General features: G+C 46.0%; 2 protein-coding genes and 1 long non-coding RNA gene across 4 annotated transcripts in view; 1 reads left to right on the forward strand and 2 right to left on the reverse strand.

The window, feature by feature from the left end:
• Nucleotides 1-1,139, reverse strand: part of atosa (atos homolog A) — a 29,837-nt gene extending 28,698 nt beyond the window's left edge. Inside the window, exon 1 of the mRNA XM_060071373.1 lies at nt 999-1,139. Within this exon, the coding sequence (XP_059927356.1) occupies nt 999-1,029 (31 nt within the window). The 5' untranslated portion in view covers nt 1,030-1,139. The remainder of the gene's footprint in view (nt 1-998) is intronic.
• Nucleotides 337-3,908, forward strand: LOC132471990 (uncharacterized). Its single transcript, XR_009528967.1, has 2 exons — nt 337-990; nt 1,084-3,908. It is a non-coding gene; the product is annotated as an uncharacterized LOC132471990 (long non-coding RNA).
• onecut1 (one cut homeobox 1) lies at nt 3,459-16,192 on the reverse strand. 2 transcript variants are annotated; one of them, XM_060071376.1, is made up of 2 exons: nt 13,499-16,192; nt 3,459-9,540 (listed from the first exon to the last, which is right to left on the reverse strand). In XM_060071376.1, the coding sequence occupies exons 1-2, from the start codon at nt 14,577-14,579 to the stop codon at nt 9,257-9,259; spliced, it is 1,365 nt and encodes a 454-aa protein (XP_059927359.1). In that variant the 5' UTR covers nt 14,580-16,192; the 3' UTR covers nt 3,459-9,256. The 2 variants fall into 2 exon arrangements, with proteins under 2 accessions (XP_059927359.1, XP_059927358.1); XM_060071375.1 differs by having other exon boundaries at nt 13,484-16,192.
• Nucleotides 16,193-16,421: the final 229 nt, after the last annotated feature.

Consider the following 16,421-nt stretch of genomic DNA (forward strand, 5'->3'; position numbering starts at 1 on the left):
CTGGCTCCTAGAATTACAATAATAATATACTCAGTTTGTGGTTTGTGTATATCTCTCTAGCGTCTCCTAAACCCATATTGTATTGTCTTTAAATATTAAAACAAATAGTATCACAATAGGAACAATCGTCTTTCTCTTGTTGTTATCTTTTCGCCCTTTTGTTTACATCGCACATTAGCGTTCATTGGCACCGTTTACAGATGATGTAACTTGTGTAGCATCGACTTTTAAGTGCAGCAATGTGGCTTAGGGTTAAAACCCTCCCAGCCCATGTAGGGCGTATGTTTACTGTGTGTCGAGGCGTCCTGTTACCAATACATCGTGCTACAGGGTCTTCCCCTCCCTGTCAGCCTGCGCTCTAACTGCAGTTGAACTACCTATGAAAACCATGCACTGATCCTGTGCCCCAAATCATTGCAGCTGAGAAACAATGGCTTCTCCCCTCCTGTGTCATGGGGCTTTGGTGGTCTAATCACGTAAACTCTGGATTACTGACAGTCATGTGGATTCAATCACCCAATTCTTTATTGACGTGCTTACACAAGAAAAAACGCCTTATGCTTATCAACTTGACAGTAATTGCATCAGGGAGGACGTTACTGTTCCAAGTGAGACATGAATGGCTATTATTTATTCTTCATTATCCTTGTCTGAACCAATAAATGCCTCTTATTTTGCTGTCAATTTGCTAGTGAAAGTCAAAACATCATGTCGGATAAGTAGCAAAAGCATACGACAGTTGTCGTTACCACTTCCGAGCCGATGTCTACACATGGAGATCCAATGCAGCGACAAACCAAATCGCAGGGTGCACACAGAAGCCATATTTGGTTTGTGCTAAAACATGACTGTCAGCTGTTTACAGTGTTGATGTTTGAGGTCTGACTCGCAGTTTCCAAAACAAGGCCGTGTTGAATAGCAGCACAGCTTGAGATGTCTCTCGAGTAGCGTTGGTCGGGGTTGCTTATGCACAATTTCAATTTCAAACATGTACGTACCTCTCTCTGTTTTCATGTTGTCCAGTGTCATCGTGAAGACCTCCCAAGAGTCCTCTCGGTCTTCGAGTTGTCCCTCTGTCCACAGGTCCTGTTCACACACAGCCTATGCGCTTATGGCCCCTGCCCTGAGCCCTGGTCCTCGCAGTGGCTTCACCTGATGCAGGAGCCCACCCAACACAGTCAGCTGTGGAGCCTGTACGTCGCTGACAGTTGTCTCCTGTCCGACAACAAAGCATCGCTTTGTCAGCCCGTTCCTGTACGAGTCACTGTCGTCTAATCGACTGCTGAACTGATCGTGTATTTCTATTTGTATCTGGCCTTGGACGAGGAGATCGACTGAGCGGACTGCCTCTTCTCAGCTAGCCATCAGGCTACCCTTACGATCAGTCTCTGAATCCTCCACCAGGACCCCCGCTCCGTCGCCACACATTTCGGGTCCCGTGGCACCGAACCGTACCACTGTACCGGAGCCTATCGGACCACGACCAGCCCTACCAGCTGTGCGGACGAGCTGACAACACGCTGGCCATACGGGTGGTGTGTACCTGTGAGTACCACCACGACACCGGACTAACAACCCCTGACAAGCCGTAGCGCAGGGGGGTCTCGGCTCGGTTCACCACGACCGCCTCGACCAGCACGACCAACGCGGTCGTAGTTAGGAAGAACCGTTTTGGTGAATTATTCTTCGGGCAGAACGGGACCAAAGTGTCGCCAAACTGTCACATCGTCTGGGGGTTATATCTCACTCGAAACGGTCAGTTCAGGTCAAATGAAACAATTATCGGTCTTCTTCCAGTCCAACTTTGAAAACAAACAAAACAATACGACGTGTCGTCGCGGTGCAGGGGGAGCAGATGTCTCGCGGCGCGGGGACAGAGACGCCGTCCTCCCGGTGACCCGTCGGGTGAGACGATCTAACGAACCAGAGCCGTCCGAGGGACCAGACCATAAGCTAGCGTCCTGCTCGGCTCGATGCGACCTGGATCCTCTCCTCACCTCCTCCTCGCTGCTTGTCACAACAGATCAGCGGCAGCGCAGCCCGGGTCACGTGTCCCAACAACAGCTCGTCACTTCCCTCCCCAGCCTCACGTGAACCTGCTGCCATGGCAACCGCGAAGTTAGAAAAGGAGCGTTCAAACTTTCTTCTTCTTCTACTTCTTATTTGAACGTCTCACATGGGGTGAGCGCCGTCTGGATTCTGCGGGAGATCTGGTTTAGCATACGACTCAGAGTGCCATGTTATTAGTAATAATAATGATGGACCGTGGCGAGCGCGCCTCAACGGTCAGGGTGCGCGCGAGAGAGAGGGAGCGCGCGAGAGTGGGAGAGAGGGAGGGAGGGAGCGTGCAAGAGAGGGAGAGAGAGATGGAGCGCGCGAGAGAGGGTTGACTCTCTGCTCTGATAGGACAGCCGATCCCATGCACGTTCTCGTGGGCGGCACGTGAGATGCTTTTTCCCCGTGAACATTTTGTTCTGACTGGTAACAAAGAGGAGACTGATGCGGCCGCCAGAATGCGATGCGCAAATCTGCTCCACAGCTGATGTGGTGGTTGGTGTTGTGTCAAAGCAATTTCAAAATCTTCAGCCTGGTAGCTTCGTTTGCTCCATGTCAGGTCCTAACAATAAGTGTATTATCTGGAAATATGTTCACTTGGGATATCAACTGCACAAAACTTAGTCGTAAGAGGTTTACTTAATCATATTGAGTGCAAAGCAACGCAAGGTATTGGCTATTGTAAACCTTAAAGCTTTAACGGCCATAGGTCATGACCCACCTATGATGTAACATTGTTTACACTAAAACTAAGCCCATCCATGGGAAATCCCATCTGGGTCTGTGATGAAAAGATAGTCATCCAGCGATTCTTTTGTCTGGTCTCGGTAGTATTATAGCTCCATCTAGTGGTCTGGACCGGTAACGCAGAAAGTGATGCAGGGGTAAATAGTCTTTGAAACCCTTGAGGAAAATAGTTGTTTTTTGATTCATATTCAAAGTGATTGGTCAGAAATGTTCATGTGTGTGTGTGTGTGTGTATATATATATATATATATATAAATATATCTATCTATCCTATATATATCTAGATATCTATAGGCCTATATAAAAAAATAAGTAAGAGTTAGGGTTAGGGTTAAGTAAGGTTCAATGTTAAGTACGTTGGCTCTCTCGCTATATTTTATAATTTCACATTCCTACGGTAAACACATCAACCGTCTGCATAAAATGTCCAGTTTGACAATAATGCTTACATTTGACCATTAGCCATTATTTGCAGCAAAAGTATCTTTCGGCAAGAAAAAATAGATTAAAGTGATCGTCCTATTTTCGGTTGGTATATCTTACTATACCTTACTGCAATTGAAATCATTATTTAAATGATATCTGAGAAGTATGAACCTTTCAATAGAAGGGTGGAAAAACTCCTATAACAATAAATTGCATGACAAGACACCAGATTTAAGAGATGGAAATACCAACAATTTATTTTCTACTTCTTTGGTGACTACAGAAATGTTGAAACATTTGAACACTGAAAAAAGCTTGATGACATCATCACTTCGCTTCTCATTTTTTTTTTCCTTTTTTTCATTTGCTTAGCAGTCAAAACAGATGATATTGCACGGCACTGAAAGAGCAGACGCAAAGCTGCTGGGAATAAACGGAACGGATCAACCGATGTGGAATGGGGTTACAACGTCAATATACCTAAAGCATTGCCGAACTGGCCAAAATAATTGCACTCACACACAATAACACATGCGCGCTCACACAGACACACACAAACACACAAACTTACTCTCATACACACACACACACACACACACACACACACACACACACACACACACACACACAAACTTACTCTCACACACACACACACACACACACACACACACACACACAAATTGCACAAAAAAACTCCCACACACACACCCTAACACACACACAAACATATGCGCTCACACAGACAGTAATGACGAATGAAATCAAACAAGCTTCGCGAAATAAGAGGCTGAGGAAGGAAATCAAGTCTGACAATAGCTCTTGGGCTGAAAAAAAGCAATATGATTTTTATTTGGAAAGTTCAGAACGTACTACGAATGTCACCTATATCCTAAATGTCTATGACAACAAATATGCTTGTTTATCAAAACCCTTTCAAGCATCTTTGTATATGAATAGCTGGAGAGCTACCCCGCTGGGTGATAGATTGAGCCCCCCAGCATTAGAGATCAAGATGATTGTCTTTGGCGCCGCAGTATTGTTATGGAAACTGTAGCCAAGCTACCTATCAAATAGGAACCCCTGATGGACAACCGGTCATAAGAACCAAACAGAAAAACACCAACAAAATATCCTAAGGAAAAATCCCCGTTACGTCAGTCACACACGTCAATGTTACAGCAACCCTCCCTTTTGCATTAGCATGAGCAATCAGAAACTGGAAAGAGAAGGAATGCCCCTTGACGGAACGCCACACAGTCTAATCAAGGACACAGGCATCGTCTACCCCTGGTAGACGATACTGATGCGATCTACCCATGGACAGCCAACTTCTTTCCCGTGAGAACACTGCGCGGTGGACACGGGAGAACAGACGGAGAACGGAGCAGAACCTGGGTGCCTCTGACCAGAGAATGACACAGAATGTGGTTGTGAGGAGAACATCAGTCCATCACATGCTCACGGCTGTCCACCGACACTATCACCCAGATAGGCAATAGGGATCTAAACATGGATAAAACCAAAACAAGAAATAACAATAAAAAAAAATAGAAACATGGCTGTCTGGGGAAAAAAAACTCACACATGGACACAATTCAGTGCCTCAGAAACAGTTTCAAAGATTCCTCATAGAAGGCAAACAGAAAGCCCCCACAAACACACAAGATAAGGAAAAAGACCATCCTTGCAATCACGTGCATACACACTCACAGACTGATTCCTTTGTTTGGTTATGTTCTTTGGAGTTTTATTAGACTTTAAAGCCATAACACGAGTGCGTACCAAAAAAGAACAGATACTACATGGAGCGAGGTGGCCAACACCACGGGTTTAAAAAAATATAGACCCCACCCATGGCCCGCCCCCCTGGCAGACCGGCTGCCTACACTCACGCCCCCCCCACTCCTTGTGTGCGTGAGTGTGTGTGTGTGTGTGTGTGTGTGTGTGTGTGTGTGTGTGTGTGTGTGTGTGTGTGTGTGTCTGTGTGTGTGTGTGTTTCTTTGTGTGTGTGTCTTTGTCTGTCTGTGTGTTTCTGTGTGTGTGTGTGTGTGTGTGTGTGTGTGTGTGTGTGTGTGTGTGTGCGTGTCTCTCTATGTTTGTGTGTGTCTGTATGTCTGTGTGTGCGTATGTCTGTGTGTGGGATGGCAAAGTGAGCAGGACTTGTAGTCCCTGAATTCAAAAGTCTCAGATTGTAAATTGAACAGGAGATTCCCTACAGGCCTAGCCCAGCTTGTGAACAGAGCCTACACCATTTACATTCTATACCCGTGCGAATGGCAAATCAAAACTCATCAACAATGCTACCTCACAAATGCCAGTGCTTTTTCAACATTATACATTTTTTCCTATTTTTGGTTTGTTTTAGAAAATCTTTGGATGTGCATTAATACCCATAAAAGAACCGTTTTTTTAAGAGTCAAAAGAATAGAAAAAACACACATACTGATTTTTGCCAGCTCTCAAAAAAAGCAAGTTCTACATAACTTTGATTCCGTTGGCAAATCAACTGTTTGGTTTTCTGGCAGTGTTTCAAACACATATTGAAGTGCCGGCTAACATTTAGGTGAAGAAGAATACAAACGACTTCTTCAGAACATCAAAGCATCATGGGAAATAAGGCTGCAACATAAAACAGACTTTTTTTGTTTGTTTGTTTTTTTCCAAAAACCTACTATATACAAATCTATAGTTTCTACAAATGCATAAATTAAAGTAGTGGTCAACCGATACAAAAATGCAATTAAATTAAGACCAATCACAACACAGAAGTAGAGTAAAGGGAAAATATAAACACATTATCACAGCAGTTGGTTTTACCCTGTAAAAACAATAGTCTATCTTCATTATAATATTGGCATAACCCAATGTCTGATAAAACCCGGCGAGTTTCATCAAAACCGCCCTGAAACTTGTCATCTGTGACTTGAAACAGAGCGCTCCCACCCAAAAACAAATAAAAACAGGTAATGATACAGCTACGATAACATGTACCACACTAGAGGAGTCCTGCCTAACTCATAGATGATAGATAACGTCTCGATGCAGAACCCAAAGAAATCATTATTACTATGAGGTATTCCGAGACATTTGGTTTGAGCCATGCTGGGCCAGGGTGCCGGGCCTGGACTACACACAGGCGGACGGAGACGGGAGTGGGACGGGGGGGGAGGGCGGAGGAGAAAGAAACTAAGAGAAAAAGGGGGACCTTTGGTTTGTCTGTAGCTATGGACAACAGCTTTTTGTTCCTTTGGTATGTTGTCATTGCATGGTTGCGCTGGCGGAAAGCACCACGTGAGTGAGAAAATAACTTCCTCCTGGTTTCTTCTTCTTCGACGGTGGCCTTCCTACAGGCTGAGGTATTCTGAGTCAAGGGGTCAGAGGTCAACAGCGGTTCAACACTTTGGTTCAAGCAAGGCACTCGTCCTGGGAGTTTCAGAAAGATTGCAACATGACTGCTTTGTGTCAGGATCCTGTCTGCTGTTGGCCGGGGCTCAACTACTGGGGCTCTGTCGTGATGTCAGTTGTTCTACCTGTCGTAGTGTTACAACGTCTGACAGCTGTCTCCCGCCAAAATCTAGAACTCTATTGATGCTGCACTCAGCAGGGTGCACAGGGGAACATATCCACCTCAAAATATAAAAACATTTGTGGGTTTAGGGTTTGCCTCCTGCTTGAAGTGTTCCACCTATAGCCTATCCATCATAGTTGTACGTCTACAAAATGAAATGGGTCACCTGCCAGCCTATCCCTTATAGTTCACATCTTCATCGTTTTCGATTAGAATCGAGGAGAATAAACACGCAATAGGCTGGTGCAGCTGAAGTAAAGCATAGGGAAAGGGTAGCATGGCCAGCAAGTTCTAACCCCCGGGGACACTTGTGTGGGCCGTGTGTGTGTGTGTGTGTGTGTGTGTGTGTGTGTGTGTGTGTGTGTGTGTGTGTGTGTGTCTCGGGCTGGATCAGCATATCTGGCAATAGCTACACCTACATCAGCACATACTCCTATGGATTAGTAATCAGAGCCCACATAAGACAGACCTAGCAGGGCGCCATGGCTTGACTGAGGGGAGGGAGGGTGGCAAATAAAGATGGGTGGTGGGTGGTCGGAGAGAGGGGGCGCAGGCGAGGGCGGGGTTGGGGGAAAGGGATGGGGGCTTACATCATCTACTGACTTCACTTGTAGAGGCCGTGCACTGAGAAGGAACCGTCTGTTTATCTTTGGTATCATCAAAGTGATAGAAATCACGTATGGAACTTGAGTGAGGTAGCATCTTTGGTTCACACTATAAAACACCGGCAGGTCTAAACATCTTGTTCATTTCTTTGTCTTGTCTTCTTTGTGTTCTGCGTGTCCTTGGTCCTGGAGTCGTGAGGAGATCAGCGATCTGCTCTGACTTTCCCTTATCCTCCCTTGGTCGTGTTGATGTTCTAGGTGGAGGGGCTGCTAACCCGGGCCAAGGGGGAGAGTACAGAGGCAGGAGGCTGTCCTGGCCCTCATGTCCGCGTACCCTGGCAATGCTTTCTCCCTGCTGCTGAAATGCATAGCTGGCCAGAGGAATGGGTGAAGAGTGTCTGGGCTTTTTGCGTTGGGGGGGAATGGGTTGTTGCTGGGTTGTCGGGTTGATATGGCTGCCCAAGCATAGGCCAGTACATTGATTATTTTAAATATCATTCCTCCTTTCTAGAGCCTTTGATGGCACCATAGGATCAAATATGTATGAAGCACAAAGGGAAGTCATATAAGCCACTGCAGATTAATATCAATAAATAAGAAGGTTTACCTTAATCACTCAATTAAATAATTTAAATAGCATTTCTAAATGGCTATATTAATAAATACACAAAAATGTTGAATGGCCTTCTGTTTGAATCGTCAGTTCATACTTTGTGTTATGAGCAGCATAGGAATATAGCTCTAACTGCTACACCTGCTGGGTGTTTATTGATAGCTGGCGCTCTGTATATGCTTGTAGTAGAAATATTAACTAGATTATATGCACATGATTATAAAGGGGAACCAGTTGATTCTGAGGATGTGGCTGTATATTTTTTTGGTTTGATGCAATAATGCATAAGGCAAAAAGGAATGAACACATTTATTTTTTGGTAGAAGAGCAACTTCCCACTCTATGAGATATAGTGTATGATCCTAACTGACTACATAACAGTCTCTCTTTAGGGGTAATGGGAAGGCGTGAGGTAAGAGTATGTGACAAAATCGAAATTTGTATCATCTTTGGTAATCTTGAGAACGTACTCTGTCGTGATTTTGTTTATGAAATGCATGGGCCTAGTTTTGGAGCTACAAGGCGATATAGGTTCTTTGGGGTCAACTTTTCAGCGCGGAAGAAAAGCACGCCAGTAGTGAGGGGTGGGGAGATTCGATTCAGGGATCGTTTTGGTTTCAGGTTAGCAGCCCGCCCTCCCTCACTTCCTGACTGTTCGGAACGCTTGGTAGAAAGATCTAAAGCTCTACTGTTCTACAGACAGACAAACGGACATAAAGACAAACAAGTCCACCAGTCCAAAATGTTGCACAAACGTTCCAGTTACCCCAGCAGGATCCTTTCCCTTGAAATTGATTGGTCAATCCTTCTGGAGCTCCTCTTTCAGTTTGTCTTCATGGGCGTGGACAACAGTGCGAAACACACTGCCGATAGGCTGATTACACTTCCTTTCAAGGACCCGTCATCAACCCAACCAATCAGATTAGAGATAAGGGCGGTGAATGATAGGTCGATATTAGGGGTAAAGCTGTAAGACCAGTGAGAAGGATGGGGGGATCTAAAGTTTTTTGCAGTATGTTAGACATAAATGCGTTGCAGAACGAACATTTTAAAGCAAGTAAAAGTAGTCTTTGGTTTTGTTTTTCATCTTTGGATACTATAAATATCAGTATAGCACATGTTTAAGGGCAAATCGTTGCTTCAGAGTCATTAAAGTTTTTTTTCTTCTTTGTTTCTTCTTTAAATTTTAAAGCTTTTTCACCGAGGTTCAGTCCGTCCATGAGTCGGTCCGTCAGTCTGTCTTCAGGCTTTGGTGCAGCCGTTGCTACCCGGCGGGTGGCCAGAGCCGTCGTCCAGCCACTTGTCCAGGCTCCGGCGGCGTGCATTCATGAAGAAGTTACTGACGGTGGTCAGTTCCAGACCCAGCTGCTGGGCGATGGTCACCTGCAGCTCTTTGGAAGGACGCTTGTTCTCCTTGAAGATGGCGTGGAGAGTCCGTCGCTGCACGTCCGTAAATACCAGCCGCGGCTTTTTGGACATGCTGTTGCGGTCGTTCCTTCCGTGGTCCATCTCCTTTCGCTTGCACGCTGCAGAGAGAGAGAGCAGACTGCCATGAGGACACATAGGCACACACACACACACACACACACACACACACACACACACACACACACACACACACACACACACACACACACACACACACACACACACACACACGCGCGCACAAATGAACACGCACACGCATACTCATTGACATTGATACATAGATAGATATACACATTTAAACACAAATATATCTAGTTAGATACACATACATACACATACACATACATATACATACATATATAAAACCCATACATACACAGACCTTAATACATAGATATATACACGTACATAAACGACATACACACATAGCCCTACATACAGTGCATGCATATATATATACACATGCATGCACACATATACATATATACATACAAATACACATGCATGGACATAGATACATAGATGTATACACATGCACACACAAACACACACACACACACACACACACACACACACACACACACACACACACACACACACACACACACACACACACACACACACACACACACACACACAAACACACCTAGTCACACATAGATACATTGATAGATATATAAAGTTACAAACACCCACACATAGACACATATATATATACCCATACATACACACAAATATCTCGTTCCGCTTGCACGCTGCAGACAGAGAGACACACAGCCATGAGGATACAGACACACAAATATACACATGGATAAATATATACACATACATACACACACACATACACACACACACGCACACACACACACACACGCACATACATAGATAGAGAGATAGATATATACACACAGATATACACATAGACCTAGATGCAAGAAAGATAAATGCATATATACACACATGTATATAGATACAGATAGATACATACCCGCACACACACACACACACACACACACACACACACACACACACACACACACACACACACACACACACACACACACACACACACACACACACACACACACACACACACACACACAAAGATGGATGAAGCAGATATACAGACTTAGTACTGTCCATGGTTCTGAAAATGTGAATGCTTAAACAAAATGTGCTAATATATGCTAGTATACTAATAATCACTAGTTTAGCTGATGCTTTTATCCAAATTGATTTATCATATGTTTTATACAAAATACACATGTCTAAAAGAATGCCCAATTGTAGACTGAACACATCCGTTTAGCCCCCGAACCATCTTCCATCGTCCACCGCCCAACACTACCCGAAGGAAAGAGCGCAGACTACTTTTTAAAACGAATTCTAGAATATATATATTTTTTGTTCTTTGGTGTTTTTGTATGAACAATGACCACAGGGGGGCAGCAGTGGACTGCTATTGAGGTTATTGCAGCTCGACCACAATTCAACGGAGAGCAGACAGACGACTACATAGGGAATTTGAACAGTAAAGATTGAAGGCAAAAAATAACGCTTGAATATAAAATATATGAATTAGCAAAATTTTGCATGAATGCGATACAAAAATAACGCCTTGAATAATTAAGTAGCCCAAATGAACTATTGCGAAAATATTTAACATAGGCCCTAAACATAATATCATTACACACATCGATTTTTTTCTAGAACCATGTATTATATTAAATTATATTATATTGTATTATAATAAATTATATTATTTTATTGTTTTATATTATATTACATTCTATTTTATACAGACCTACAAACTTAACCCACATATAAACTGTTGTCATGTTCTCATGTTATCTATATTAGGCCCTGTGAGTGCGTGTCTGGACCAAAGCATCCTAGGACTAAAGTAGGTTCTGCTAGACTCCTAAAGCAGAGTGGCCATTTAGGCCTACGTATGGCAATAAATGAATATAGGTCTAGCTCTGTGAGGGGCTGCATTCTGACGGCACAGGTAGGTAACCATTAACCCCCTGAGCTCGTCCTGCAGGCCGCTATAAATCAGTGACTGAAGGCCGCGCAGACCCTCCATCGGGCTGGCCTCATAGGGGGAGAAGGAGGCCGAAAACAAGCAACCTTTCCCAGGATGAGATGAAATAACAACGGCCTCGTTATCAGGCTGATCACACACAGCTCCGCGCCACCGCGGCTAATCATTGCAAACTAAGCTCAGATAACTCCAACACGCACGCGCGTTCCCAGCATTCCCCTTTGCTGTTTGTGTGCACCCGCTTGTTTTGGTTCCGCGTACACTGTGATCAGAACAAACAGAAACAACACGCGGGCCTGTGAGCAGAACCAACACAAACATAAGGCCTGGGATCAGCTCAATAGCTCAATGGAGAAATAAACTCTTACGGAATCGCTTTTGGGGTTCGGTGGCGTGTGGAGAACGGCGTATTCCATAAGGCCGTATAATGTAGGGTGATATCGAAACGACTGTTTCAGGTCCTAAATAGACCCTATCATCCACCCTCTATTCAACATAGTCTATTTCTACTTTCTACTCCACTCTGCTCAATTTAATTGATTTTAATTAAATTCAATTATAGTCTTTTATATTATATTTTCCCTGTAGAAATCATTTAACTTCTAAATTCCCATCGCACAGGTAATTGAATACGTGCGAAAAGAGAAAAGAGCCGAGATTAATTTCAGAAGCCCAAATCAATAAGTATATCACTTCTCCTCCAGCAGCGGATCACGGCTGTATTGCACAGGAACAGTGGATCGATACAATATTCTCCAAATTAATTTAAAATGATTTTTATTTCAGAAATATTCAATAGCCTATGAGTTGAGCGATATTAAAATAGTCTAATAGGAAGTCCGCATCATATGAATATATGCAGCTAATAATAAACTAAACTAAAGGTTTATTGCATTGATATAGGTCTGAAAATATATATTCCCACCTATTAGACCTATTACGTCACAAAATAATACATCTAGCCTATCATTTAACTTTTAACGAAAATAATACAGCAATCAAATATCAGCTTTACCCTCACGTCACTCGTTCATAATAACCACGGACGTGGTCCCTCTGTTATCACACACACACACACACGCACAAACACACGCACGCACGCACGCACGCACGCACGCACGCACGCACGCACGCACGCACACACACACACACACACACACACACACACACACACACACACACACACACACACACACACACACACACACACACACACACACACACACACACACACACACACACTTAGAGATACAGGAAGACATAATACACACTTTTCGCGACAAAGACGAGGCCTCATTTTTTCCAAAGCTTTACGTGAGAGTGTGAGTGTGTTTTTAAACCTGTGTTATTTCAAGCTAACAGGTAATTATGAATCCAATATCCATATACTCGATGTGCCAGGGAATAAACACGCAATTAAGGGCTAATAATGCGTTGGTTTTAGATATATGTTGTTGTTGAAATTGGTTGGTTACCCTCCTGGCTCTGGAAGCATGGTTTCGGGACTACTTTTCGTCAGTAATTAAAAACGGATAACCATTAGGTACACAGCTGTGTGTGTGTGTGTGTGTGTGTGTGTGTGTGTGTGTGTGTGTGTGTGTGTGTGTGTGTGTGTGTGTGTGTGTGTGTGTGTGTGTGTGTGTGTGTGTGTGTGTGTGTGTGTGCGTGTGTGTGTGTGTGTGTTTGTGTCCGCGCGTGTGTGTGTGTTCATCACAACTGAGGGTACACACAACTCAAAACCTCGTCAGATCCACGCTCCAAATAAGCACATTCCTAACGATTTCTCGGCAAGCGATCGGTTTACGCACACAGTCCCGCGGTCGATACTTTGAGGTAAAACAACATGTGTTGCCACCTACCACAAACCCTCTACTCTCTCGACACAAGGGGGGCAGTATGCCCGAGTATGCAAAACAATAACACGACTCTGCATGCAACACAAACACAAGAAACAGCAGTGTGAAAATGAAAGAAGGAATAATAGAAAGGGTCTTTACCGAGGCTTCGCTCACCTGCGAGCCTGAGCGCGCTCATCCGTTGGAACTCAGGCTCCTGCAGCCACTTCCACATCCGACGAAACGTCTCGCGGCCGGACTTGAGTTTGGACCAGGGCTTGGGGTTCCGCAGGAGGTCCGACAGCGTGCCCTGGGAGCGACACAGGACCCGCTGTGCGAAGATGGCCTGGGGTATGCTGTAGCGCTTGAGCTCCGTGGTGATCCTCTGCGCCACCTCTTTGGTATTTACCTCCTCCATCTGTCCCCCGGACACACCGCCCCCTCCGCCGCCTCCACCGTGCTGGCCGCCTCCGGACGCCTGTTCCCGGCTGGTCATCAGCCCCCCCTGGCCGTGTCCCTGGGCGCCCATGTGTGCGTGCGGGTGGTGGTGGTGGTGGTGATGGAGGCCGTTGATCTGCACCATGCCCGCCGAGGAGCTCATGTGCTGCTCCGTGTGTCGGCCCAGCATGGCGGGGTGGTGGGCCTCGAAGCCGCTCGGGGTCAGCATCTTCTCCCCGGGCATGGCGGCCCCCGGGTGGGCATAGGGGGGGATCCCCGCCTGGGAGGTGTGAATGCTGGCCAGGCCGGAGCCAGACAGCGGGGAGAGGCTCTGACCCATGCATGGGTCCTTGTGGTGGTACGAGGGGTACAGGCTGTTCATGGGGGCCAGACCCCGGTCCTCGCGCATCAAAGTGAAGCTCCCGCTGACATTCCCGGGGATCCTCTGGTGGGCATGGGGATGAGGGTGATGGGGATGGTGGTGGTGGTGATGCGGATGATGATGGTGCGGAGGGAACTTGTCGGACACGGTGGAGATGGGAGGCAGCGGCTGCAGAGGGGTGAGGGTGGTGTAGGTGGTGCTGCTCATCCCAGGGGGGGCTTCGCACATGCTGATCGCCGAGTGCAGGTGTCCGTGGGAGGGGTGATAGTCTCCGCCGTCAAGCAGGGTGGCCATACCCATGGCACGGTGGCTCAGACCCCGGTGGCCCGAGCGGGAGTGAGGACTGTGGTTGCTCAACAGATCCCCGTGGCCGGACACAGACTCATGGCTTACCCCGTGCAGATCGCCAATATTCTCCATCGACAGCTGGGCGTTCATGATCCGGCCAGCGCTGTGGACGAACCATCTATCTGACCTGCCCCAGTGCGCCGGTCCAAAAGTCCTGCCCGTCAATTTCACTTCAATTTCCTTTTGTTGTGTTTTTTTTTCTTCTTCTTTTTTTTGTTGCAGTCAAAACGTCCTGTAATAATAATTGTAGTGTCCGTAAATGAAATATTCTCCTCGGATGAGTTGTATTTTCAAAATGTATGTCCGATATCCCGGTCCGTGTGTGATGGATTTCTTTGGTTTATTTGTTTATTCGGTTCATTCAAGCCCCCCCTCCGCCAACCGTCAGTCCTCGCGCTCCGCTCGGGTGCCGCGCCATCTCTCTAGCCGTGTCTCGCGCTGATCGTTGTCTCCGCTCTCAGTTCCCTACCAGCACCAGCAGCTCGCCCTGTCTACACATGCGCAGTGAAGATGTCCCTCTCCCACACGCACACAATAGCACACATACATTGACACCAACGCACACACATTGACAGAAATACAAGTGCGCGCACACAGGCGCGCGCACACAAACCGCCCCATTGTCCTGACGTAGGCAAACTTATTAAGGAAGGGAGGTATCAAACTATACTGGCTGAAGTCATTTTCTCCCATAATAACCAATATTCATCTAGGCCTATTGTTTTTCGTAAAAATAACAATATACAACAAGATGCATTCATCTTAAAGTTGACTGTCTCATAAGAACTGCTCAATCATTTAAAATTATGCTTGGGAAATTCCCAAAAGCTGGCGGCTAGTAGCTTGTGGTCGTCCTTAAATTGCCAAGTTAAAACAAGCAGTGATCATGATCCTTCCCGCTTCAGTGGAAGTTGATGTTTAACTCTCGTGCGCCTGCATATGTGTGGTTACAAAATCATAGGCCTACAATAATAATATTGACCTATAGTCGTCCACAATATGACGGACAGACCCAGGCCCATGGTCCTGCCCCGTCCCGACCCGTTCAAAATGCGGCGGTTTACCAAACGATTCCGACTGGTACCTTTTCTTTTGATAGAAAAAGATGAGCAGATGTGTCTATTGTTCACCCATTAGGCTTAACGAACCAAGCCCAGCAGTGTGTGCGTGTGTGTGTGTGTGTGTGTGTGTGTGTGTGTGTGTGTGTGTGTGTGTGTGTGTGTGTGTGTGTGTGTGTGTGTGTGTGTGTGTGTGTGTGTGTGTGTGTGTGTGTGTGTGTGTGTGTGTGTGTGTGTGTGTGTGTGTGTGTGTGTGTGTGTGTGTGTGTGGGGGGGCGTGGAGGGGGGCTTCAGCGCGCGCACCACCGTGTCCTAATTGAGAGGAGCAGTTCATGTGCGTGCATGCGGGATAGAAAGAATGACTTCAGTCGTGGGATGGGCGCATGAAATCATTATTCACACATGTTCATAATAAGGCTAGAGGCCTTTTCAATATGAATAAATAAGATAGGCTAGCTCATGATAGCACAAAATAAACGCCGCATAAATCGGCCAGCTAATAGCTGGATCCAAGTTTGATTTGACTTATTTTTTCCTGCAAAGACTTAGGCCTACATGAACGTCCTCCTATGTGTCTTATGTGGTTGACATTGGCGGTTCGGACTAACGAGTCGGTCCGAGGCGTCCTTTTTACCCGGTCGTGGTGACAGCTTGCAGCGGTCAGTTGACTGCACGACCCCCCCGCCCCCCCCCCCCCCCCCCCCCCCGGCTGAATAGGGGACATGTCAAAGGTGACGCTTCAAGACTCCCAAAGCTAACATCTGCGGGTGACAGATTAACCTTTCAGACTTTTCCCCTGTTTGGACCAGCTAGCGCTACGACGACACACGGGTCCGCATCTGTCAGGGACCCCCACAAAGGGACCCCCGTTCGC

The sequence above is a fragment of the Gadus macrocephalus genome, chromosome 14 (assembly GCF_031168955.1).
Source record: "Gadus macrocephalus chromosome 14, ASM3116895v1".
Lineage (NCBI taxonomy): Eukaryota > Metazoa > Chordata > Actinopteri > Gadiformes > Gadidae > Gadus > Gadus macrocephalus.

What these genes read in the sequence shown, in the direction of transcription:
- onecut1 (XM_060071375.1), bottom strand. Translation starts at nt 14,579, where the DNA reads ATGAACGCCCAGCTGTCGATGGAGAATATTGGCGATCTGCACGGGGTA. An exon ending in CGCAGGTGAGCGAAGCCTCG is followed by an intron (nt 9,541 to 13,483) that starts GTAAAGACCCTT and finishes CTCTCTCTGCAG; the next exon opens with CGTGCAAGCGAAAGGAGATG.